The 27,972-nt window shown below is 47.5% G+C and overlaps 1 protein-coding gene across 2 annotated transcripts in view; it reads left to right on the forward strand.

The window, feature by feature from the left end:
• The window catches only part of LOC144888186 (uncharacterized), a 69,363-nt gene extending 41,758 nt beyond the window's left edge, over nt 1-27,605 (forward strand). Inside the window, exons 3-5 of one of the 2 annotated variants that reach the window (XR_013621944.1) lie at nt 11,937-12,077; nt 22,709-26,142; nt 26,228-27,605. Coding sequence is in view for 1 of the 2 variants with exons in the window: in XM_078770624.1 (XP_078626750.1) it covers nt 11,937-12,077; nt 22,709-24,282 (1,715 nt within the window). In the remaining variant the exon portion in view is untranslated. Of the gene's footprint in view, nt 1-11,936; nt 12,078-22,708 lie in introns of both variants that reach the window. The other variant, XM_078770624.1, reaches the window with a different exon arrangement.
• Nucleotides 27,606-27,972: the final 367 nt, after the last annotated feature.

Consider the following 27,972-nt stretch of genomic DNA (forward strand, 5'->3'; position numbering starts at 1 on the left):
TTGAATATGACATCGCATGTCATCAAATATCTTGATGTTCCACCATTGTTTTTTTTTCTTTTAACTTGTATAATCTCTTTTGGTGCAGTTTTGTATTGTCTAATATGAATGTATTTTTGATGGAGGGTCCAAGGTAAATTTGAGCTCACCTGGAACATATTTCCGGGGAGCTTATGGGATGGCGCGTCGTCAACCTCTTCTTCTCCTTCACTTGCAACTTCTTCTCCACAACTGCTGATGGGATTGTGACCAAACCTGGCTAAGATTATGTTTTGTGTGTTCGAACTCAAGTTTTTTCACGGCATTATAAAAAAATCGAGGTTTCAGGGTGCAGCAAAAAATGTAATTTGAGGCACATTTTAAACATTTTTTTAAATGTAGCCTTGGACATGCAATCAGCATTGGGGGACACGTGAAATATCAACCTTTTTGTTGACTTCTGCTTCATGTCCCAGGATTTAACATCACCGGTCAAAATGGAAAGGAAACCCTCAATTTGATTTTGGGTCTTTCCTGGTGGAACGTGTTGCCATCTTTCAACTTTGCTTTTGTTGTGAAGCGTAGGGATTTGCGATGGCGTGCCATGCTTTGCTCTTGTAGTTTTAGTACCTCTCTTTCGCCATGGATGGGCTCAACATTATTGTTGTTGTTGTTGTATATCCCTGGATAGTTCTCTTGAACAGGCCCACTGCACGGAGACATCCAATCAATATCCCAGGAGTGACCCAGGGATCCCCCACATCGAATATGATGTGCCCCACCATCTGTTATCCTTGTTTAAACAATGAAATTCATCGTATAATTCTTTATATCTTAGAAATATTTTGTTGAACAATGTGAACGTTAACAAAAACTTTAGTTTGAAAACAAACTCCAACCCACTCATTAATAAAACAAACAAAATGTGGAAATTGCTTTTTTCCAAAAACAATTTGGTCTTCTAAAGAAAAAATTATTATTAAATTTTGCAATGTTTATTTAAACCTAAATCAAGGTTTGAGTTGTGATCAACTAAATTTCAGGAACTGCAGTTTGGAGGTCGACCACCTATGTGCAGTATTGAGTAAAATATCTTATCTTCTCTTATCCACCATCTCTTATCTTATCTTATTCACCATCTCTTATCTTCTCTTAAACACCATCTATCTTCTCTTTTCCAACATCTCTTATCTTCTCTTTTCCACCATCTCTGTTCTTCTCTTATCCACCATCTCTGATCTTCTCTTATCCACCATCTCTTATTTTCTCTTGACCACCATCTTTGATTTTCTCTTGTCCACCATCTGATCTTCTCTTATCCGCCATCTCTTATCTTCTCATTCACCATCTCTTATCTTCTCTTTTCCACCATCTCTTATCTTCTCTTTTCCACCATCTCTTATCTTCTCTTATCCACCATCTCTTATCTTCTCTTACCCACCATCTCTTATCTTCTCTTATCCACCTGCTCTTATCCACCATCTCTTATCTTCTCTTATCCAACATCTCTTATCTTCTCTTAACCAACATCTCTTCTCTTCTCTTATCCAACATCTCTTATCGTCTCTTATCCAACATCTCTTATCTTCTGTTACCCACCATCTCTTATCTTCTCTTATCTACCTTCTCTCATCTTCTCTTATCCACCATCTCCTATCTTCTCTTTTCCAACATCTCTTATCTTCTCTTTTCCAACATCACTTATCTTCTCTTTTCCAACATCTCTTATCTTCTCTTATCCAACATCTCTTATCTTCTCTTCTCCAACATATCTTAGCCTCCCCCATCCAAAACGATGATCTTTTCTACCCCGTTAAACAACCCAAAATCCACTTTTTCAAATTCCATTTTTCTTAACTGAAAGTCCAAATAGTGTCCATTTGTTTTATACCACTTGCCACCCCCCTCTCCCTTCCACAGATCTCCCGATTTCCTGCTCTTCTGTTGTGCTTCCCTGTCTCTCCCCCTCTTGTCTCCCACTCCCTCTATTGTATGTTTTATGTGTTTCTGTTTATGTTTTGTGTCTTATGTGTTAGCTCTTACACGAGGCTCGACTCTGTATTTTCAAATGGTAACAATGTGTTGGCTCGAGTGAGGAACATCGTTTGTTTCACCTTTCAAGCAACCACTGCTGATGAATGTTGGAGAATGCTAATCGATGATATGCAGAATCTGTTTGTAATTATATCTCAAATAAACAGCTCAGTTCTTTGTTGCGGATTTGTTGCGGAAACCAATTTGTTGCGGACCTCGAGCCCGTCGACATACAGAGGGGGGTTAAACCCTTTTCCCCCTTGGGCCTTCGAGTCCACGACCCACTTTACACTCGTGGGGTGGATTGCGGAGCAATTCCAGCCGCCACCCCCGTAGCGAGCTTGCGGAAGGGTATCGGGTGGAATCCCCACGTACCTTCTATACACACGCTGCCATGAAGACGGGTGCTGGACCTCGCACGGGTCACGTTGGTCTGATACGCCCGAGCGGTTTGCGTGTCACGTGACTCGTGTGCCGTTAATTCTTATTGAACCCGATTGAGCGGGTTTATTCATACAGTGCGAAGCCAATGGTGGGAAATGACGTGAACAGCCAAATGGATGCGAAAGAACACAGGTTTATTATACAATTTATACAAATGATCAGGGCAAAGAGACACAGAGCAGAAACGTATCGTCCTTAATCCCTGGACAAGTGCCCACTCACTCACGTGGGGAAAAGGATGAAGAAGGACGACTCGCTCCAAGCACGGTCGTTGGTGCTGTTCGCCCCGATCAGCTCGTTTGGCGTGTCCCTGGGATGTTCGCGGCGCATGCAGTGAGTTCAGGCAAGGAGATCGTTGGCGTCTGTGGCCCCGGGAGAGATCGTCCTGGCAAGCGCTGTTAACAGGCAGCAGAGCGCAGGGCAGGGAGAGTTCGTGCTTTCTCTTTCGACACACCTCTCTACGACCGAGGGAGTTTAGCATGGAGGAGATTGTTCGGGGGCAACGAGCAAGAGAGCCCGTTCACAGAGAGAGCTGGGGGCAGAGAGAGTTTGGGGGCCCGGGGCAGGGTCTTATAGCGCCTTCCCAGAGTCTTACCCGAATGTTCCAAGCCCCTCCCCCGGCTGCCGTTGTTAGTCACCCCCCTTGAGCGTTCATTGGCTGCCTGCCGCTTACTGGCCACTCCCCTGCAGCTCCTCCCTTGGGCCTTCTAGGCTTGTTCTGGGCAAAGGACATGGCATTCTAGCCCAATTGAGGCCTACACTTACTGGCCTGCTCAACGCATACTAACACAGGAAAGGAGACTATGCTTACATTTAAGAGGAAATAACTGAACTAAAGCGAGGCTACATGTTGTGGTGCAACTACCTACGAGGGGGGTCATCCTTTATTCGCAAAACTGCAACACTACCCACCTCTCTCACCAGACTCGTCCCGAGTCGACCCCAACAGTGGAACGACCGGTAGAGCCTGGCATGCAAATTTACCATTACTTTTACATGTGACACATAGGTGTAATCCCCCTAGCATTTATTCTGACCCATGTGTGCGACATTTTTAACACTAGATATGTCCCCCTTAATGCGTTGAGCAGCTACTCTAACAGACTCACACCCACAACTATCTGGGTATTTTCGGAATTTTCAAATTAAACACATAGCCGGTGGGCAACATTCTTATGTTTACAAGCACATATATTTACAATACTACGACCCAGGACCTGGATTTAAGGAAAGAATTGGAGGAAAGAAAATCAAACACTTGATATGGCACTTGCTGCTTGCATCTTGCATCTTGCATCTTCCGTGTGCAGCTAACAAAACGGGCTGGCCCTGACCAGTATACAGGCCATATGAAGCATCAGGGCCATCTAAATCTTCATGTCTTCGCACTTGGCACACAATAGCACACAATTTCCTTTTATTTTTCATTGCCAAGCAGGGCCACTCTCACGTGGTCCAACTGTGTGGCGTCAGTGCCACTCAAACAGTGGTCCGAAGGTGCAAGATGATTTGCAGCAAGATGCTGCACCGCAGAGGTGCGAGCCACAAGGCCTGTGGTCCACAAGTGCAGCAAAGGTGCAGCAAGGTGGGTTTGGCAGCAAAGTGCTGCACAGGTCGGCAGCACAGGTGTAACATGGCAGAGTGGATGCTGCACAGTTCGGCCTCCAAAATGGTCCTGGGGCGGGGAGGGAAGACGAGGCACAACAAGCAAAGCGAAAGGCACGCGGTAGCGCACGCAAAACAAGGTGACCAGGCACCACCATACCTGGTGCGGTGCGAGGGATGCGGAAGAGCGAGCGGAGCAAGCTCGTCCCTAACCGTCCGTACCCCCCACCGTTGGCTACACTACCCTAGCCCCCCTTGTATTTACAATTCGTCTCTACGTCTTGTCTCCCATATCCCCCTCTATACCAAATTCGTCTCCAAATCCCTCCCAGGAAGGAAGGGATGGAACAAAGCAATGTCTCACTTACGTCATGATGCGTCTTACTTCCAAACAGCTTACAGAGCTCTGGTGTGAAGCTTGTCCTCCTCGGTGACTGGCTGTGGATGGTGCGAAGGGATATCTCATCCTAACTACACTAATAACATTACTCATTTAAACTACCCGGGGTCGTACCCTGCCAATCGGCCTCTTTAAACTATGTGGTTCTAAGAACCCGAATTTCCACTGCCCACACTGTGTTGCCCTCCGAATTTGGGTCTCACCCCACAAACTTTCTCACTGTGCCCTCGCACAATTTCGGGACTGAGTCATGTGGCTCTACCAGCAGGTCTACCTACCTGCGCACCTCTGCCACTGAAGCCACCTCCCGAGCTCGCCTGCTCTTCACGACTACTCTAACCGGGGAAGGCCCTCCCTGGCACTTACCCCCTATCTGCCCACCTCAGCATCGGGTAACCCGGATCCTTCCCTTGGATCCTCGGGCCCCACTCACACACTATCCTAACCGGCTCCCAGAGCCTACCTGCGGCCTTACCTGGCTGACAAGCTACCAGTGACGGAGTGCCCCAATAACCACACGCACTAATTAAGCCACACGCCTAGCCATTCCACAGTCTACTGCACCCTACAAAACACTACTTTCTACTACCTGCACCACAGGTGTCAATATCCATGCAATTTACCTCTGCCCGCTACCTGGCTTTACACTACCCCCCCCCCGGGCTTTCGTGAATGGGTTCCACTCCCCCCCATTCAATCCTTCGCACCATGCATTCCACACGAAGCATTCCACACCTTTTATCTTGCACACACCTCTTATTCTTACACCTCAACACTATTCCATCCACACTACTACACAACTCCGTTTATTCTCACTCACAATTCCTCAAACACCCAGCATCATCTACCTAATTAATTTCCCCTAAAACTCGTGCTTCCCTCGTCAGCCCTTTACACTATGCACACCCTTTTCTTTAACACCCACCTAAACTCTCTACGTCCCCTCTACAGTTCAGGTGTCACTAATTAATTATTGTCCCTAAAGTCGCTCTAAATCCCTATCATTATCCTAGCCCTCCCTCGGCTAGCTTCGGTGCCCCATGGAGGCAACCATTGCTGGCCCCTCCATGTGCCTAATACTGCAATCCCCCTAAACTAATGCTCATGCCCCCCCCACCCCGTGTGAGGAATGGTCAGTACCACCCCCCACATGGCGTGCAATACTCTCACAGTCCTCTAAACTACGAACCCCTCCATGTGGAGTTACGTTGTCACGGCTCAGCCTCGAAGGGCCGAGCGTTCCATGCCGGTGGTTGGTCGCCTGTATATGGTGTCCGTCCGGCATTGACGAGCCGAGGGGGGAGGGATTGATGGGCCCAAGTGCCGGGCTCCATTCCTGCGCGGGGCCTCGCGGTCCCATGCACGATGACCCAACCGGCCATCATCCGAGCACCTCACCCAATAAGGTGCATGGCTCCGAAACTGTAAACCACCCCTCGATCCCGGCCAACCGCCCTTGCCACCATACAGCGCCAACCATATGGTACGGGGGCCGGAGGCACGAATTGCACGCCGGTCATTGTGAGACCGATGCAGCACCGATCCCTTCCGGTCCCTGCGGCACGCAACTCACTGGGGGCTCGCGTATGCCACCCGTCCCACTAAGCGCTACCCCGGTCAGTGTCGATGCTTGAGCCGCATCCTCACCACTCGCGACCCACTCCGCACTCGCACACCCTGGTGCACATGCACCCCTCACACACTCTGCTATCACACACTCTGATGCACACTCTTCCCACATAGTGGGGCGGCTTAGCCCAAATATTCAAAAGAATTGTGCATTTTGTGATACAAGCACCAAATTTGGCACACTAGTAGACTATCATATTATGAAAAGATCTGGATATTGGGCCATCTCAGATTCAGAGATTTGATTTTTGCAAGATTTGCAGATTTTGCAAGCTGAGATTGTAACTCCAGGGACGGCCGACTCCTTCCTACGAGCTGCCCACGTCACCCGCACAAGAAGAGCTCATCAAATCACTGCAGCGGCACTGCACATCCTGCAACACCGTGCGTATGAACGCCACTGTATGACATATGCTGATGATGCAGAAGACCTGCCTGAGTTCGAAGACTGGTGTCACCAGAGAGGAGAAGACATTCCCAACTTTCAGTACTGGGCAACTGTGCTGGAACTAGAGATGTTGGTACTGGTCTACGTGCGTTCTCTGTGGCAGGCTTCATTCACGACGTACCTTGATGCCCTGACGGAACTGGTCCCATGGTTCCATGCCTTAGACCACACACACTATGCCAGGTGGGTCCCTGTTCACCTGAGGGACACGGTTGCACTCCCAATGAAGCACCCAGATGTAGCCAGAGAATTCAGGGCTGGCAACTTCACTGTACAGAAGACGAAGAAGGTGTTCTCTTCGATCCCAATCGAATCGAAATCTTGCAAAAATCAAATCTCCGAATCTGAGATGGCCCAATATCCAGATCTTTTCATAATATGATAGTCTACTAGTGTACCAAATTTGGTGCTTGTATCACAAAATGCACAACAGGTTTGCTATGCTGCTACACTAACACACACTCCAGTGCACACTCTTCCCACACACACTCCGGTGCACACTTCCCACACACACTCCGGTGTGCACTCTTCTTTTCACACACTTGGCCATCGCACACTCCAGTGCACACTTTTCTTCTACACACTCGGCCATCGCACACTCCGGTGCACACTCTTCCGTTACACACTCCGGTGTGCATTCTCGCTCACACTCTGGTGGGCACTCCCGCTCCTCGCACTCTGGTACGCACTCTCTCTCACACTCCGTACCATCCTCTCGCTCCACGCACTCCGGTACGCTCTCCCTCTCACACCGCACAATGGGCCCTTTGCGAACGCCCGGGTCTCGCCTCTCTCCCAAGCTCGCCGAGCACCCGTTCACGCCAAACACATTCCCGCCATTAGCGCCACTCACCTCGGGGCTCTCCTTCCCCTGCTTCTCCACCAGCACCTGCAAACTTTTTGTGGGGTTACCAAGCACGGCATCACGGTGCAAACACGAACTTTGCGCGGATTCCATCTCTTCTTTCCGTGACTCCTTCTCTGTCTCTCCCGTCTCTTCAACCCCAATTGTTTCTTCTTCTAACACGACGATCGTCGGCGCCACTAGAATTTCCTTTTCCAACTCGACCTTCGCCGGCGCCCCCAAAATTTCCTTTCCCAATTCGACGATCGTCAGCGCCTCCACACCCCGCGTCACTGCTCCCATAGCCCCAGTCAATTTGGCTGTGCTCAGCTTTAACTCGCCCCCACGCACTCGTCGTATCGCTTCACCCCTTCACGTACCACCGCGACCTTCTCGCTCATCTTACGCCCTATCTCCTCCTCTGCCTTTTTCATATCCCTCTTTGACGCTGCCCTCATCCTTTGCCTATCGCACCTGGCTTCGTCCCTCTGGGTATCCATTTTGTTTTCCAACCCATCCTTCATTTCCTTCATGTCTCTTCTTGATTTGTCCCTCCTGGGTATCCAATTTTTCCTTCATTTTATTCATTTCTTCACCCATATATGCCCTGAGTTGCACCATAAAAAGGCCCATATCCATTGGCACTGTGGGCTCGGCTTCTGCCGCCACGTGTGAGGCGCTGCCATTTTCTTCCCCTACTGCCGCACCCTCATCAATTTCCTCCCCTACCAACTCTTCCTGCTGGTCCTGGGCCATTCGTTTTTCCTAATTTATTATTCCCACCGGCATTTGGTTGCCTTGGCCAGCCATTGTACGAATTTAGTTTGATTTTAAAAACTAAATTTTGTCCACTCGTAATTTTGAGCACGTGAAGCGCACTCTAGGTCCAAATATCCCACTCCTGGACACCAATTTGTTGCGGGTCTTGAGCCCGTCGATGTACAGAGGGGGGTTAAATCCTTTTCCCTCTCGGGCCTTCGAGTCCACTAGGCCGCGACCGACTTTACACTCGTGGGGCGGATTGCGGAGCAATTCCAGCCGCCACCCCCGTCGAGAGCATGCGGAAGGGTATCCGGTCGAATCCCCACGTACCTTCTATACACACGCCACCACATGAACGGGGACTGGGCTCTCCTTAGATATATATGCAACATCTGCTCGCGGTCCACGATATGCGCTCACTGCCTGCCAGGGTTTCCCGCCACGACGCGTGTCCACTCCTGGAGCTGGACCTCAACACCCTACCGTCTGACGGGACCTTCTTTTCCTTCCAGCCATTCCTTCCTGCCATTCCCTGTCGTGTAAGTCTGTTTGTTTGTCCGGGGTTATAATATAAGACTGTTTTAAGGCTTGCCCTGTGTATCTGCTTCTTCCTCTTCCTGTACAGTCTTACCTTTCGTTTCTTCTTCATTGCATGTGCATAATTAATAAATAACTGGTATTCCTTTACTTTGGTTTCTTCTTCCCCACGATCGCTTTAGTCCTTTCCCTTTCCCGATTGAGTACCTGTTGCGCGATTTGGCCAACCGCTATAGTCGGGTTTAGTCTTTTGTTAACGGCCTGAGTCGTGGCTCGCTTCGCTCGGCGTGTCCATTACAGCCGCAGCTCGGGTGGGGCTCATTTCCTCGCTTACCGGAAGGCGCTGGTACTTAGGTCATAGGAATAATTGGCCTACTACCCTATTCAGCACTGACCGGAAGTGACATCATAGCTCCAGGACTCGGACGGCCGAATAAGAACTAAAACTCCCTCTAATCTTAGAATAAGAACTAAAAGGGGAAAAGCGGAAAATAATAAAGATAGAAAAATGAAAAGGATAAAAGCAAAGAAGAATGATTAGAGACAAGTGAGAGGGCAAAGAATGTTGAGGAGTAGATCGTGGAATGTGTAGAAACAATGTGTAAGGATCGGGATAATGCATGACAGGTGCAGGTGGAGAGGATGTGAGCGATCAAAGTGGATCACGACGAGGTGTGGCTGTGTAAGCTGGAGTTAATGCATGATGTGAAAGGGTGCATGCTGAGCTGAGGTAGAATAAAGAACCCGGAATTTTTTGAGTGCCGAGCCTGAGTGTAACGGAGTGTATGCCACGAACGTGCAGAGTGGAGTGCATGAACGAGCGAGAGTACGGGTCATGTACCGATTCAGTCGAGGGTAACCGTTACCTTGACTGAGGGAAGGGGTGAGGTTACCGAGCAGGAAATATTTTAAATGCTGGGATGTTCTGGTCCTGTGCGAGGGAGATTAAAAAGAACAGGTTTGTAATCCGTACCGGTCCAAAGAGGTCAGATTTCGAGGCATATTGCCACTGTGTGTTAACGGTCCGTGCCAGCAAAACGTCCGAATGCAGATGATTGAAAAAAAATTCCCAAGGAATGGTGTGCAGCTGAGTGTGCGCGGCACAAATGGCAAATTCAGCTGCGGGATCTCCGCGGAAAGGCTCATATGTAAAGTAGTGTGTAAACTGTCATGGGGTGACCCATGTGTGTGAATGGAGTGAGATTGACTGTGGAGTGGATCGTGTGAATAAATGGTGTGCGAGAGATCGTGAGATTGTCGGGGTGTGTATGTTGTGTGCGCTGGTCCGCGAGGCGATTTGGGGATGTGCCGGATGTACCACGGTGCGGGAAGGGGCGTGGTGAAGGTTACGGAGCTGCGCATATGTGTGTGACGTCTGTGGAGGTTCCACAGCATGAGCAGTGGATGTGGAGAACACGTCCGGGTTCCCTGAAGGAAATCCGCCAAATGTGAGTGCGAACATTTAAATGAAATGGCAGGTTATGGATGTGCTGCCGAACTTTCCCACAGGGGGAATTACATGCGATAGAATATTTAATGCGGATGCGGATTAAAAGCTGCAACACCAGAGCAGGGCAATAGCTGCTGTTTGAACGCGCTGGGCACCCGAGCAAAAGCTGCCTACCTGTTTATGCCATGGGAGGATCACCTGCCGAGATAAATTGTGTTGCCAGGTTTGGCGGTCTCAATCGGTGTCAGTCGTTGCTTACCATCCCGTTAGGCCGCAAACCTATACACGGCACGGCGACCTGCGGGTCCAGAGGTCGGGGAGAGTCTGAGAAGTCCCACTCGTGACGCACCCCAAACCCAAAACCCCGAGTCTGCAACAATATTTTCACTCTATCTGCTGCTTCGGAGTCAAACAAAATTGCAAATCATTCCAAACCAGAGAGTTGCTGTTTATAATGACATTATAAAGGACACAAACAACAGGCACAAATAACTAATGTGACGTGTTGGATTGAGTGATGTAATAGACACTGTTCAACGTCAGTAAATTCCAGGATTTTTTAAAGATGAATTTTACAATGTTTATTTTATTTTTTTTGAATTAAATACTTGAACACTGTTGAACACAAATCGCCTTCTTGTTACTTCCACGAACCTTCAGGTTAGCATGCTTCAATAGTGCTTAACATCCGGAATTTTTATTTATGACAATATTTAACTTCATTTTTAACTTGCCTGAAACGTAGTTCCTGGGAGCTTATGCGGTGGTGCGTCGTCAGTCCGTCCATCCATCCATCACTCCGAAAACACTTGCAACTTCTCCGCAACCGCTGATTGGATTGTGACCAAACTTGGCACAAATTATATTTGTTAGGGTATGACTACAGTTTGTTGATGGCATTAAAAAAAGTCGGTGTCTAAGGGGGTCTACCGAGGATCCATCCAGACTCCCCCCCCCCCCCCCCCACCCTCCCCAAAATAGTAATTGTATTTTCCTCTGAAATTACACACTATTTCGATGAAACTTGACCACAACCTTCATCACTTGGGATGTACCAATGTTTGTTCACAGCACTAAGAAAATCGAAGTCTAAGGGACTCAACAGGGGGTGGGGGGGGGGCATTTGGGTCCTGGTTTGACCCCCCGAAATAGATATATGCTTTCTTCTCTGAAACTACACACACAATTTTGATGACACTTGACCACAACCTTCACCACCCGTGCTGTACAAAAGTTTGTTCACCATATTTTAAAAAAATCTGCCCCTTTGGGGTTCTATGGGGGGGGGGGGCAGGGGCTGCCCTCCAAAATAGGTATTTGCTTTCTTCTCAGAAACTACACATCCAATTCCAATGAAACATGACAACAACATTCTGTTCATTGCCTATGATGTGCCAACGTTTTCTCCTGGCATTAAAAAAATCAGGGTCAAAGGTAGTCTATGGGGGGGGGGGGGGGAGGCAGGGGTCGGGGGAGGTGGGTTCGGAAGCGTGGGAGGTTGCTCCTCAAAATAGTTTTTTTTTCTTTTTGTTTAAAGTCTTGTGATTATGTTAGTATGATTGCACATGCTGCCCTGTCTTCCAGCATCCATTGAAATTGGTTAAAAATGCCATGATACGGTTTAAAATACCTATAGTCAGTGTAGTGTACTGCTTTATTCTACCAGGTGAGCACCCAGAGGTATTGTTCCGATGGTTATTTTTAAAGTGAAGTATACATTCCATGATGTAACATGTTCTATGAACTCTCAAGATGGTTCTCAATCCCATTTCCCTGCAAAGGACTGACGCTGATTTGTACACAGGTGATGTCTATCCTGTAAATGTGGAAGGCAAACAACACAACAACGATTTATCTGTCACAGATGATTCAAAATGTGCTTCTGCAAAGAAAGGTTCAGATGATATTCACATGACAAATGGAAGTGCCTCCTGTTTTGCAACTGGTGAGTGGAAATGTAAAAAATTAACATACTGTCGTGTGGTTTGGCTCAGTTAAGACCGAGCGTCACCACGGATGAATCAAACAATGAGGCATCCGAGTCAATGGCGGATTTGCAATACACGAGCAGGAGGAAGGGGTAGGGGAAAGGAAGAAGCGGCGAGATTACCTGACACGATCTCGCCGGCAGTCTTCAACCTGCAGGAAAATAAATCAAGCGAACGAAAACCTAATTCAATGCACAAAAAGAAACACATTTATTGAACGGAACCCGAGAACAATGGACGAGTCAGTAAATAAATGTCCTTAATTGGGATCCCACACACAGCACTTACACAACAGCACAGGGGAAGGAATTAAATAAAAGAATCGTCGCGTTATGTTCTGTGGTGCGTCCTATATGTCTCTGGATGTGTAACATCCGTCGTCCAATGCGGCTCTGGTTGGCGCGAAGAAAGGCCTCGATGCGCCCCCGTTTGCGCGCTGCTGGGCCCACGCCCGCCCGTGCGTGGCAGGCTTCGCGTCCGCGCACGAAGCGGGCGAGCGGGCGTGCAACCCGCCTCCGCAGCCATGCAACGTCCTCCTCGGGTTCGGCACGGCCCTCCGATGCACCCAACATTCATGGCGAGTGAGTCGCAGATGAAGGGACCAAACGAGGAGGGCGAGGGAGGAAGGAAGGCCTGGGAAAGCAGAAGCCAAAGCGAGAAGAAAGGTCGAGATGGAGGTCCGGGCAGAATGGATCCAGGAACGAGAAGGGAAAATGTTGGCACACATACGTTCACCACCAAAGCCCGGACTGAAGTGACAAAATGTCCGCCGCTCCAAGTCTCTTGTTCGGCGTGCTCTGACGTCAGCCGGGCCTCTCCCAAATTCTCTAGTCCCCTCCCACCAGTCGTGCGACCCAACCACCAACCCCTCACTGTCCATCCATCGCGCAGTGGGTGTGATCTTAGCCTGCCTTGTACGATGTTCCATTGCCATGGTGGCACACTGGGCGGCCGCCTCCTGCTTGTTGTCCCCCGTCGCACCGCGTAGCGAAAGGGGGACTATGGTTTTCCCCTCCGTCTGTGTGTCCTTCCTTCCGTCCGTCCGTCCGTCCGTCCGCGCGGGCTTGCGTGCGTGTGGGTGGGTGTTCATGCATGCGTAAGCGAAGGACCGCCTTCGAATTTGGTGTGTGGGTGCAACCCACGTCAAAATCCAAGATGGCCGCCGCCATGTATGTCTGATGCCATGTATGTCTGAACCTTTTGAGCTGAATATCTTGAAAAATAAGCGAAGTACCAACTTCTAATCTGTTGGGTGGGTGAATCTAGGCACAAGCAAGAACGCTGTTTAAAATTGGGTTGCCACATCAAAATCCAAGATGGCCGCCGCCATGTATGTCTGAACCTTGTGAGATGAATATCTTGAAAAATAAGCGAAGTACCAACTTCTAATTTGGTGTGTGGGTGTATCTCGGCATAAGGAAGAACGCCATTGAAAATTGGGTCGCCACGTCAAAATCCAAGATGGCCGCCACCATATATATGTCTGAAATTTGTGAGCGAAATATTTTGAAAAATAAGCGAAGTACCAACTTCTAATCTGGTGTGTGGGTGTATCTAGGCACAAGCAAGAACACTGTTTAAAATTGGGTCGCCACGTCAAAATCCAAGATGGCCGCCGCCATGTATGTCTGAATCTTGTGAGATGAATATCTTGAAAAATAAGCGAAGTCCCAACTTCTAATTTGGTGTGTGGGTGTATCTCGGCATAAGGAAGAACGCCATTGAAAATTGGGTCACCACGTCAAAATCCAAGATGGCCGCCGCCATGTATGTCTGAACCTTGTGAGATGAATATCTTGAAAAATAAGCAAAGTACCAACTTCGAATTTGGTGTGGGTGTATCTCGGCATGAGGAAGAAAGCTATTGAAAATTAGGTCACCACGTCAAAATCCAAGATGGCCACCACCATATATATGTCTGAACATTTTGAGCGAAATATCTTGAAAAATAAGCAAAGTACCAACTTCTAATCTGGTGTGTGGGTGTATTTCAGCACAAGCAAGAACGCTGTTTAAAATTGGGTCGCCACGGCAAAATCCAAGATGGCCGCCGCCATGTAAGTCTGAACCTTGTGAGATGAATATCTTTAAACAGAAGCGAAGTACCAACTTCGAATTTGGTGTGGGTGTATCTCGGCATGAGGAAGAAAGCTATTGAAAATTGGGTCGCCACGTCAAAATCCAAGATGGCCGCCGCCATGTATGTCTGAACCTTGTGAGCGGAATATCTTGAAAAATAAGCGAGGTACCAACTTCTAATCTGGTGTGTGGGTGTATCTAGGCATAAGGAAGAACGCTATTGAAAATTGGGTCGCCACGTCAAAATCCAAGATGGCCGCCCTCATGTATGTCTGAACCTTGTGAGCAAAATATCATATCATAGAATGTTTTCTGCGTCTTCCACTTTGTCAACTCGCATCACTTCACCGACGGGGGACCTAGTCGTATCGCTTGTCTTTCCGGTTCGTTTTATCGTCAGTCATTGTATGGGGTGGGGGGGGGGGGGGGGATGGCGGAATTTAATCAATGTGGTGCACTAAGGGCCTATCTAATGTCTATGGGGTGTATTGCCATAAGGGACACAGGTATGCTCACAGAGGGAACGACACACAATGGAGTTAGCATTTTCCCTACAACTACTTAACATGCCCCTCTCCCTCGTGGCGGGGACGAAGATACACTTAATCCGACATACGGGCTACAGGTCCTCTACTTATTTACATCGAGGTGGTTCTAGCTACCCACGACAGACGAAGCATGATACCTACACAGATCTACCTAGATCTAGATATTCCCGAACCCCTAAATTCATAACGCAGCGCCCCCCACCCCCTCCCCCCTGGAGCCATAGCCCCTGCAAGGTACACTGCAGGCACTACCATTCCAGTCTTAGCACTTACCGTCTCACACTCAATTAGCCTCTGAAATAAAGCAGGAGGGCTGTGGGAAGTAAGCCAAATCTACCTACCTATGCTCCTTAACATGTTATCCCCCTTAATCATTAGAATTTGTTGTTCCTGCGGAGGGAGGAAACAAACAACAACATGCAAAAACTAACTTCACCACAAAACTTAACCTTATCCAAACCTTCAAAAATTCGTAAACTCTAATAAAACATTTGTACAAACCCCTTCCTACAGACCGCGTCCCCTTGTGGATGCCACAAGATGCAACATTACTTGCGGGCCATCCCAATGTACCCCTAAATTTCCACGGGCCCTGTCCTGGTGATACAGGTGAGTGACATAGCTTGGTGGATTTCGCCCACATTCATTCAACACAAATCCCATAACCATTCATTCCCATTCCAAAAATCGTTACAACACTAAATCACTACCAAGCACTTATTTCACCCCCCCCCCCCCCGCCCTGCAGAACCATGGCATAGATGTCGTATCACATGTGTGCATTTCTCTCAACTAGGCAGCGGGGAGGAGGTACCGCACAATCATGATGGTGGGGGCGCTTCAGGCTGTGGTGCCCGCAGTCCCAAACACAAGTCACTTGGCTTACAAATTAATTGCACCCCCCACTCCCCTTTACCTCTTGATCCCGTGAAAGTTAAACAGCCCCTTTCCACCATTACCCCGCCGGTGGGGGTCTCCACACACCAGGGTCTGTTGCCTCCTGCTTCTGCACAGCACACGGGTCGCCGGGAGTCTCTTACCCCAGGGCACCCAAACAGACCCTCCACTGACGGCTCCAATTTCCAGATACCACTGGCTGCCAAGGGTAATTGCCGCAGAAGGGGGTCACAGTCATCACTCCTCAGAGCTTGATCTGTACCTGCGGACACGCACACCTTCCCCACCCACAAAATTCCCAAAACACATTGCCTCCCCCGCTGCCATTCAATTCTCAACACATATTTCAGAGAAGATGGTACCAAAAAGATGTTACAAGAGTTGCCATGGCCTGCTTCATGTGAAATCCCATTCACATTTAACCAACACATTTCAATTATAACAGTCACTCATATTTCTACTTCCAAACTCACGACCACATAAAAACATATCACCTCAACACATAAACAAACGCCACCCACAAGACCCTGTGATACACATTCCATCTCCCTCACCGGCCATGTCATCACTCTCACCCGCCCCCTACTCCAGATTACATGTCCCCAATTCAATAAGCAAGTCCTGAAGCCTGGGACAGTAAACATAAAGGCCTTACCTCGACCTTGATGTGCAGGTAATTGCAGGTATTTACAGTTGGTCAGGTCCAAAAGTGCCATCCACAATAAAAAATCCTCCAAATTTATCATTGGGTCAATCAAGTTCCACCAAATTTTACTTTTGTCCCCACTGTACTGGCAGGTATGTGGATCCGCATCCAATGGTGAACTGTTCTAAACTACATGTGGCCACGACAGCTCCACACCTCTACGTCCAAGGGTCATCGCGACAAGCTGAGCAGTCGAAACGCCAACATGGCCCATGAGTGTCCATAAGGGTGCGCCCCACCATCCATCTTTTGCCCCCCCTGCGAGGAAGACAGCTGCTCCAGCCCCAGCTGGCCAATGTGGTGAGCACCTGCTGCAAAAAACACAACCACAACCACACTCACAACCTCGGCCCTGGGGGAGACGGTCACAGTGCGTGGCATCCACCCTCACGTCACCTACGCCTCCCTCATCCCCCAGTCCACACAACTGCAGCTCCCAGTGCCCACCCACACTTGACCATGCCAAGGTCCAGCAGACAGCCATGCTCCACCAAGAGACTCACCCAGAAGACATGGTCCACACACCTCGGACACCCATAGCACCACGTTGACACCCAGGCTACCCAACACCATCCCCCCCATAACACAGTGTCCAAAATATCGGCATAGCCAGTTGTAAGCTGTGTCTTGCTAATCTATCAATTTTATCACAGCCTCCAACACTTTGGTCCAACACACCGGGATCAATAATGGTGCCATTGATGTCAGTGACCACCACAGCCTCACAAAATTCACCCTTAAATTTGCATCTAACCCTCAGATTACCCATGCCAAACATTTTTCACATTTTACTAATCTCACCAAAGAAGGATGCTTTTCCAAACACATGCCAGCAGAGCTTGGCCCATATGCTCGGCACGTTAAACATTCCCAATTCAACACTCCCATGGCTCTCTTCACAAGCCGAAAGTCTACAAATAATAATGGAACATATGTGGAAGATCACTCTCACACCATCATGTTCCACAGATGCCCTCATCGTTGTCCAGTAGGCTATGTCCATGTGGTTCAACCCACGTCCATAGACCAGCACAGCATGGCAGGTCACCACATGCTGGCTGCCCCAGAGTTTCAGCGAGAGGGTGTCAGGCTCAATGCCTGGGCGGTCACCACATCAGGCCCAAGTTGGCTGTCCGCAATGCCACCACCAAGGCACGATCCACAACACCTCCCCCTAGTAGTCCTCAATATATGCCATCCCAGGCTTGCGAAACCACCTCTGACCCCCCCCCCCCCCCCCCTGCGGGAGGTCTTAACCCTGACCAGGGTCTGGTGACCCTATCGAGCTGAGCCACCCACTTGGGCGGCGCCCCGATTGACAAGGGACGCCACACTACACCAGACCCCCTCGTGGGGCCCAAGTCGTACTACGACACCCACCCATGGCTGGACCCCATGTCCAAATCCCGCCAGCCCAGCCCCCCTGCTGGCTGGCATTACAAAATTTTGAAAGGGGCAACTTTTCCCCGAGGCCATCCCCAATGACCTCTCCTCGTCCAAATTCCGCAGCCCGGGGACCAACTCCCCCCAAGGCTGCTCCAAATCCAACTCCCATTTAAATGTAATTTTCATTTTTCTTTTAAAAATTTTCACCACCTGTGCCAAAGCGCAGTTGCAGGTAACAACTCCTCCCTCAGGTTGTTCTGGCCCTCACTGCAACTGTTCCAAATTCCCTACAGGGACCAAATCATCTGAGGCTCGATCTCCCGACTCATCACCATCCGAATCCAGCTCGGAGCCAAAACACTCCCCCTGCTGTGTATGTAATTTCAGAGCCTCTTTTACCCAATTGTTGTGCATGGTGGGGGTTGCCTCGGTCCCTTCAATCTCCACCTCTAACCGACTCACGCCATCCTCCAAGCTCCTTTGGGCCTGGAAAACTCCATGCTATTGTCCCAGGTATTCAGCTGCTGGGTCACATCATTTACATCCCCATCAATCATGTGCGGCCCCCACAGGCCTTCCCAAATAAATACCCGGTCCGGCTCCATTACTCACCCCCCCCCCCCCCTATTGTTACCCCATCTTGCTCTGCACCTGTGCAGCAAGGATTCCAATCCATCCCCAGGTTGGGGTGTTGTGGCATCCACCCGGCCCTGACAACCCTCCAGGCCTCCATGTGGGAAACATTCCCCATTAAAATTTTCACATTCCCCATTAAAATTTTCACATTCCCCATTAAAATTTTCATTCCCCATTAAAATTTTCATTCCCCATTAAAATTTTCACATTCCCCATTAAAATTTTCACATTCCCCATTAAAATTTTCACATTTCCCATTAAAATTTTCACATTCCCCATTAAAATTTTCACATTCCCCATTAAAATTTTCGCATTCCCCATTCAAATTTTCACATTCCCCATTCAAATTTTCACATTCCCCATTAAAATTTTCACATTCCCCATTAAAATTTTCACATTCCCCATTAAAATTTTCACATTCCCCATTAAAATTTTCATTCTCCATTAAAATTTTCACATTCCCCATTCAAATTTTCACATTCCCCATTTAAATTTTCACATTCCCCATTAAAATTTTCACATTCCCCATTAAAATTTTCACATTCCCCATTAAAATTTTCACATTCCCCATTAAAATTTTCACATTCCCCATTTAAATTTTCACATTCCCCATTAAAATTTTCACATTCCCCATTAAAATTTTCACATTCCCCATTAAAATTTTCACATTCCCCATTAAAATTTTCACATTCCCCATTAAAATTTTCACATTCCCCATTAAAATTTTCACATTCCCCATTAAAATTTTCACATTCCCCATTAAAATTTTCACATTCCCCATTAAAATTTTCACATTCCCCATTAAAATTTTCACATTCCCCATTCACTTGTATGCACTCCCCATTCACCTCCAAACATGGAGTCTCCCATTTTAATTTGATTTCAATTGCAATTCCCTGCTCCTGAGCCCCATGCACATCAGCATGGGCCGCAATCTCTTCCATTCCATTTATCAATTCCCCCTGTTCAGATTGAATATTGGCCACCCTTGGCTTCTCCTGTATTTCCTTCCCCTGTTCACTCATTCCCTTCAGTTCGTTACTCATTCGCTCACTCTGAGCATCCAGTTTAGCCAACCATCGTTCCTTACGCTCCTTCCGAGCATCCATTTTCTTTATCATTACCTTCATTCCCATCATCATTTGCTCAATTGCGGCCTGGAAAGACATTGGAGACGTCTCTGTAGCAGGGGAAGTTCCATCCCTGCTCTCCACCCCATCTACATCTGACTCACTTCCAAGGCTCTCTGCACCTTCCACCCTTTCTTCTTCCATATCATGTGCCTCTTCCATCCGTGGGGAAGAGGTAGCTTTCTTGCGCGTATTTTGCCTCGGGAATCGATTTAAATTTAATGGCGTGCCTTTCGCATCACGCAAGCCCAATCGACTATTCCAATTTATCACCTCGACTAAGAAAAAAAATTCTCAAAATTCTCTTCACTCTTGACACCAATTATACTGTCGTGCGAATGCCCTCAGTTAATACCGTGGGATCGCGGATGGCCAAACCGGCTTTAACTCCGAGGCGACGATCAATTGCGGACTTGACTATGCAAGCACGGAAGGAAGAAGGAAGAGGAAGAAGCGGTGAAAGCTCTTTCCTGTAGTGATCTCACCGGCAGCGCCGATCCTGTAGGAAATGAACTCAAACGAACACGGCGGTAAAATGTACAAAAATAAACGATTTAGTATGCGGAACCCGAGAACAATGGAAGCGACGGAAGAAACTAAATCCTAAATCGGGATCCCGCACACCTCACTTCAACATCAGCACAGGGGAATGAATTAAATAAAAGAAACCGTTTTGTGCACGTTTGTTGATGTGAGCTTATCTGTGTCTGGCAGTGTAGCGTTGGGGCGATGCTCGAGCGCGTCGTCCGACGCAGCTCCTGCTGGCCCGAACTGCCCGGTCCACAGCATGTAGCGGCCCTCGGCGCGCCTGCTCGTCAGAGCTCCAACGCAGGCCCCGCTCGTCATTCGTCGTTCGCACACCAACGCAAGGCAGAGAATCGACGGCGTTCCTTCTCACCACCGTCTTTTGAACTGCTTGTTCCTCCACCAGGTCCGAAGCAAGAGAAGGCCCAGCGCGAAGGGACAATGAGGAGCAAGAGGCCAAGGGAAGAGAAGCAAAGACCCAGCCAGCGAAGAGACAGCCAAGAGACAGCCACGAATAAAAATGCCGGCGAGCCAGTCGTTTTGTCACTCGCGGTGTGACGTCAGCCCTCTTCTCTCCCAACGAGTGCCTCATTTCTTTGTGGTCTTTCGCGCCTTCTGACGTCACCGGCGCTTGTCCTCCAACCAGCAACCTGCTTCTAAGTTGTCGATTTGCACCTTCTGCACTGAATGGCTGAGGTGTCAACGGTCGGTGGCCAATCAGTGTGCCGCCTCCTTCCACCTTCCTTTCACCAATCAGTGGCCAGACTCTTACCCCAACCAATCACACGTTCTCCTGGGTGTGGCTCCAGTCTGCCTGGCACGATGTTTGTCGCCCATGGTGGCGTACTGGGTGGCTGCTGCCTGTTGGCTCTTCCAAAGTCATTGTGGTGGAGGGGGAATTATTTAATGTGTGGTGCGCTAATGGACCTATCTAAAGTCTATGGGATGTATTGCCATAAGGGACACTGGGTTGCTCACAGAGGGAACGGCACACAAGGGAATTGTACCCATAATCCCTGTAAGGATTAGCATGCTCCGCCACCTCATGGCGGGAACACAGCGACGCACTTACTCCGACATACGGCTAAACACAGAATTTATTACAGGTGAGGTTCCCTTTCACGACAGTAAGACACCTACCTATGCAGATCTACCTGAATCTAGATATTCCTCCACCCCGAATTCATAACAATACTATAGGGTTCAATCCCACTCCTGACTACCAGTTGTCATGTGGTTTGGCTCAGTTAAGACCGAGCATCACCATGGATGAATAGAGCTTAACGAGGCGTGCGGGTCAATGGTGGATTTGCCATACACGCGCAGTAGGAAGGGGGGAAGAGGAAGAAGCGGCGAGATTTACCTGACACGATCTCGCCGGCAGTCTTCAACCTGCAGGAATTTAAATCAATCGAACGAAAACCGAATTCAATGTACAAAAAAACACGTTTATTGAACGGAACACGAGAACAATGGACGCGCAGGTAAATAAATGTCCTAAATCCGGATCCCGCACACCTCACTTCAACAACAGCACAGGGGAATGAATTAAATAAAAGAATCGTCGTGTTATGTTCTGTGGTGCATCTTATCTTTCTCTGGATGTGTAACAACCATCGTCGAACGCGGCTCCGGTTGGCAAAAAGAAAGGCCTCAATGCGCCCCCGTTCGCGAGCTGCTAGGCGCACGTCCGCCGGTGTGCGGCAGGCCTTACATCCCCGCGTGAAGGGAGCGGGCGTGCAACCCGCCTCTGCAGCTGTGCAACATTTTCCTTGGGTTCGGCACGGCCCTCCGATGCACCCAACGTTTGTGGCGAGCGAGTCGCAGATGAAGGGACCAAACGAGCAGGGCGAGGGCGGAAGGAAGGTGTCTGGCAGCAGCAGCCAAAGCAGCCAAAGCGAGAAGAAAGGTCGAGATGGAGGTCCTGGCAGGATGGATCCAGGAACGAGAAAGGAAAATGTTGGCACACACGTTAACCACCAAAGTCCAGACCAAAGTGACAAAATGTCCGCCGCGAAAAGTCTCTGGTTCGGCATGCTCTGACGTGAGCCGGGCCTCTCCACAATTCACGAGTCCCCTCCCACCAGTCGTGCGACCTTCCCACCAACCCCGCAGTGTCCATCCATCGTGCGGTGGGCGTGGCCTTAGCCTGCCTTGTATGATATTCCATCCCTATGGTGGCGTACTGCGCGGCCGCCTCCTGCTTGTCTTTGTGGTTTGTTTTATCATCAGGCATTGTGAGGGGGGGTAGGAGGGGGGGGGGAGGATTTAATCAATGTGGTGCACAAAGGGCCTATCTAATGTCTGGGGTGTATTGCTATGAGGGACACAGGTATGTTCAGTTCACAGAGGGAACGACAGATAATGGAGTTCACATATTCCCTCCAACTACTTAACCTGCCCCGCACCCTCGTGGCGGGGACACAGATACACTTAATCCGACATCCGGGCTTCAGGTCCTTTACTTATTTACATCGAGGTGGTTCTAGCTACCCACGACAGACGAAGCATGATACCTGCACAGATCTACCTAGATCTAGATATTCCCCAACCCCTACATTCATAACAATACATATGATCTTTTGTGTTGAGGAAATATAGAATTTTCGGAAAAGTGTTAAATATTTTGCATTTTGATTTTGACAAAAAAAAGAAAATTGTTGTGTTCCTTCTTTCTGTAGAACAATCCAGAAGTAATATGGGACAAATATGGTTCAGTCGCAGTTTGACAGTGAGTAAGAAGCCTTTTTTGAAGAAACAATCACGAAAGCAAGACTCACTTCCTATAAAATACAAGTCTGGGCCTCGCAACACCAAGATTAATGTTAAATTAAACAAACACAAAAAGGTTGTAGAAAGGCGGCTACATTATAAGTGTAATGTGTGCAGAATGGATTTTGCCTCAACACGTAACATCAAAATACACATGAGGATCCACACTGGAAAACGTCCCCACAAGTGCTTTGCCTGTGATAAAGGTTTCTTGACAAAAATCAATTTTAAGAAACATATGAGGATTTATACAGGAGAGCGACCGCACAAGTGCTCGATATGTGATAAGGGTTTCTCTCGAAAAGGCCATTTGAGATCACATGTGATGATCCATACAGGAGAGCGACCTTACAAATGCTCGATATGTGACACAGGTTTCTCTCAAAAAGGCAGATTGAAATTACATATGAGGATCCATACAGGAGAGCGACCGCACAAATGCTCGATATGTGATAAGGGTTTCCTTCAAAAAGGCCATTTGAGATCACATGTGATGATCCATACAGGAGAGCGACCTTACAAATGCTCGATATGTGACACAGGTTTCTCTCAAAAAGGCAGATTGAAATTACATATGAGGATCCATACAGGAGAGCGACCGCACAAATGCTCGATATGTGATAAAGGTTTCCATCAAAACAGCAAATTGAAATTACATTTGAGGATCCATACAGGAGAGCGACCACACAAATGCTCGATATGTGATGAAGGTTTCTCTCGAAAAGACAGGTTGAAATTACATATGATGAACCATACAGGAGAGCGACCTTACAAATGCTCGAAATGTGATAAAGGTTTCCTTCAAAAAGGCCATTTGAGATCACATGTGGTGATCCATACAGGAGAGCGACCTTACAAATGCTCGATATGTGACACAGGTTTCTCTCAAAAAGGCAGTTTGAAATTACATATGAGGATCCATACAGGAGAGCGACCACACAAATGCTCGATATGTGATAAAGATTTCTCTCACAAAGGTAATTTGAAATTACATATGAGGATCCATACACGAGAACGACCGCACAAATGCTCGATATGTGATAAAGGTTTCTCTCAAACAGGCAGTTTGAAATTACATATGAGGATCCATACAGGAGAGCGACCTTACAAGTGCTCAATATGTGATGAAGGTTTCTCTGAAAAAAGCAGTTTGAAATTGCATAGGAAGATCCATGCAGGGGCCAGACCTTACAAATGCTCGATATGTGATAAAGATTTCTCTCACAAAGGTAATTTGAAATTACATATGAGGATCCATACTGGAGAGCGACCGCACAAATGCTCGATATGTGATAAAGGTTTCTCTCAGAAAGGCAGTTTGAAATTGCATATGAGGATCCATACAGGGGAGAAACCATACACATGCTTGATATGTGATAAAGGTTTCTCTCATAGCGGCAATTTGAAATCACATATGAGGATCCATACTGGAGAGCAAACTTACAAATGCTCAAAACAACAACAACAACAACAGGCACTTTAAGGCCATTTTCCCTGCGAGAGCGGGGGTTAGCCTTGCGGTCCCCATGACAGTCTTCCCCATTTTGCCCTATTTTCTGCATCTCCCCTTGTTAACCCCCTTGCCTGCATTTCTTCTTCCACCACCTTTAGCCAAGTCTTTCTCGGTCTTTCCCATCCACTACTTCCTTCTCCATTCATTTTCACCATTCTTCTCAACCAGTGACTTTCATCCTTCCTCAACACATGACCAAACCATCTCAACCTGATTCTCTTCACAGCATCCATCGCAGTCCCTATTCCCATCATCTTTAGCAAATCATCATTTGTCTTCCTCTCTCTCAAAGATACTCCACACATCCACCAAACCTTTCGAATTTCCACCCTTTGCAGCCTTTGTTGCTGCTCTACGTTCATTACCCATGTCTCCCTCCCATAAATCATAACACTTCTCACACATGCAGCATACATCTTTCCCTTCAGCTTCAACGACACTCCCCTCCTTGTCAGCATGCCACTCAGTTCCCGAAACTTCTTCCATGCACATCTCACTCCAGCAACCATTGCCGAGTCTGATCCACCTTCTCCATTCAACATGTGTCCTTGGTAGCAAAATGTTTTCACACCTTCCAGCTTCACACCGTCTCCAAGATCCAACTCAACATTTCCTCCATCTGCAGCTCCGCCTGTGCACACCTTACACTTGAATGTAGCTGCCACACTGGTTAATGACTCAGACCACTACATTTTTGATGAACCCACTATGCGAACATTGTACATTGAATGGAGTTCATTCCGACACCCTTCCTGCACACAGCACACAGCCACTTCCCAGTTTTTTCCACCTCACCACATGCTTTATCACTTGTCATTACCTTCGTTTTTCAGATATTCACTTTCAGACCTTTTGACTCCATACATTCCTTCCACTTGTTCATCTTCTTCTTCAGTCCATCCATACTTTCCGCAATCAACACCAGATCATCTGCATACAACAACTCCCACGGTAAATCCTCCTTTACATTCCGAGCCAGCAGCTCCATCACAGCTACAAAATAGTAGTGGACTTAGTACTGACCCATAATGCACTCCCACCTTCACCTCAAACTCACCACTGTTCCCATCCTTCGTCCTTACAGCTGTGCGCACTCTCTCATACATTGCCATCACTACTTTGATCAACCATTCTAAACTTCCTTAATTCCCATGTCACTACTTCACATGGAACCCTATTGAATATTTTCTCCAGATCAACAAACCCAAGAAACAACTTCTTCCTCTTCTCCCTTTACTTCTTCTGAAACTGCCTTACAATAAAAAGCACGTCTGTCGTTCCTCTTCCTGGCATAAATCCAAACTGCATTTCGTCGATCTTCACTTTCTTCTTTATCCTCCTCTCCAACACCCTTTCCAATACCTTCATTCCATGCTCCAATAACTTTATTGCTCGATACGAGCCATCGTCCAGAGGGTCACCTTCCCCTTGTATAGAGGGACAAGGGTACTCAGTTCCCAATCCAATGGAATGTGGCCTTATTTCACCACCAGATTACAGATCTCTGTCATTCTCGTCACACCCCAATTTCCCGCTGCCTTCAACACATCTCCCACAACTCCCATCGGCCCTCCCGCTTTTCTAATCTTCATTGCTTTTGTCGCTCCCTCAACTTCCTTCTCAGTTAACTTCTCTGCCCGTCCTAAAGCTGGGCTAATCTGTATGTTGCCATCCCATTCATTCTCTGCATTTGTAATTCTATGTTGTCATCCTAAAACCTTACAAATGCTCGATATGTGATAAAGGTTTCTCTCATAGCAGCCATTTGAAATCACATATGAGGATCCATACAGGAGAGCGACCCCCACAAATGCTCGATATGTGAGAAAGGTTTCTCTCAAAATGGCAGTTTGAAATTGCATATGAAGATCCATACAGGAGAGTGACCCCCACAAATGCTCGATATGTGATAAAGGTTTCTCTCAAAATGGCAGTTTGAAATTGCATATGAAGATCCATACAGGAGAGCTGAAATCTGAAATACCAGGATATGAAAAATGATGTGAAGTGGATTTCGAAATTGTAGAAACCTGAAATTGTACCTGTGATAGCTGGAGCAACAGGGAAGGGATCCAGATGATCAAGAATACCCTAACTGAGTACTTAAAAAGCATTCTGGGGAATATTTCGAGAAACAAGCTCCAGGTGGAATCTGTCAGACGTTCCATATGGATTCTAAAAGGAGCCCTTAGAACAAACTATGAGAATGAAGTTTCTCAAACTGGTTCATGAATGATGATCCTTTTCCGAAAAAGGAGGTGGAGATGTTGAATCCTGGGAGAACTGCCTCCCACCTCCTAAAACCCACGTTTTGAGATAATAACCAACTAGAGCATCATGACAAATATTTTATTTGTGACAAGGATTTTATTTCCAAACGGAGCTTGAACTTCCATAGTGCAACCCACACTGTTGTGCTCACATAAAAAGTGCGCTGACTGTGAGAAAAGTTTTGCTGATAAAATTTGTTAAATTCACATAGCAATACCCATACCGGTTGTGCGTGCCCCCCTTGTAAGCGATCCTCAGCAGAAGGCAAGGTATTCAGTGAACCAGTAAGGAGAAAGTTATCATGAAAGCGTATAGCCCTTTGGGCATCTACCTTGAAAGCACAACTCCTCAGAGTACCGTCTGTAACCCCTGGCAACCAGCCAGTACCCCATATCCCCTGATGAAAGCCATACGTCTGGCTGTCACCAGAATGTCCACAACAATGACTGCAAATTGCTGCAAAAAGACAGCAATGCTAACCTCAAAATGCTAACCTCAAAATGCTCCAGTTTAAAGAAAATTACAGCTTATAAAAAAAATGTAAAATTTATCAATGTGGTTCTCCATATTCTCATAATAGAGAATTGTTGAAAATTTGATGTCAATAACTCAAATGGTAACAGAACTTAATCTCTCAATCTGATCTTGGATCTCATTATGCTTCCTTCAGGGTCTTCCTTTGGTTGCCAGTTTGTAATTCCTGTCTCTGTCCTTGCCATGTATCCAGCCAAGTTCCATTTGAGTTTTTTCATTTGACCAGTGTTTAGGAATTTTGTTTTCTGTCTGATTTGGTTGGTTTTCTTGTCCCTTTTTGGTTATGCCCAGATGGCATCTTTCCATGGCATTTTGGACATCAATTGTTGCTCTATCTTTGCTGTAGTCCATGTTTGATTGACATGTCTGATGTGGGGAGAACACCCTTGTTGTAAAATTGTTTATCAGAAGAAAACTCCTGCCTATATTTTTTGTGAAACTTGAATTTGTGAAAGGTTTCATAATAAAGAGAGGTCATCAAAGCACAATTTCTCTGTCTGTGTTATTACCCTGTGCTCGCAAAGCGAAAAACGGGTTTAAGCAATTTATTGGTTGTGTATGTGTGCCGTATGTGTTCCGTGTGCCATACGTGTGCCGTCTGCATTTAAAAAAAAATCATTTTCTCAGCAAACGTTGGTGCGATTGACATGAAATTTTACCGTAGGAGCGCCTCTGCCTGTAGATGTTTTTGCTGATAATTATGACGTCATAGTTCACGTGGTATGGACTCCATCTTGGAAAATCGATAAACCTATATCTCCCAAACCGCTTCATGGAAAAAATTGAAACATGGCTCATTGTCAAGTACACCCCATTAGGAATAAGATATGTTAATGATGATGTCATCGGTGCCTC

Source organism: Myxine glutinosa, chromosome 1 (assembly GCF_964187855.1).
Source record: "Myxine glutinosa chromosome 1, kmMyxGlut1.1, whole genome shotgun sequence".
NCBI classification, from domain to species: Eukaryota; Metazoa; Chordata; class Myxini; order Myxiniformes; family Myxinidae; genus Myxine; species Myxine glutinosa.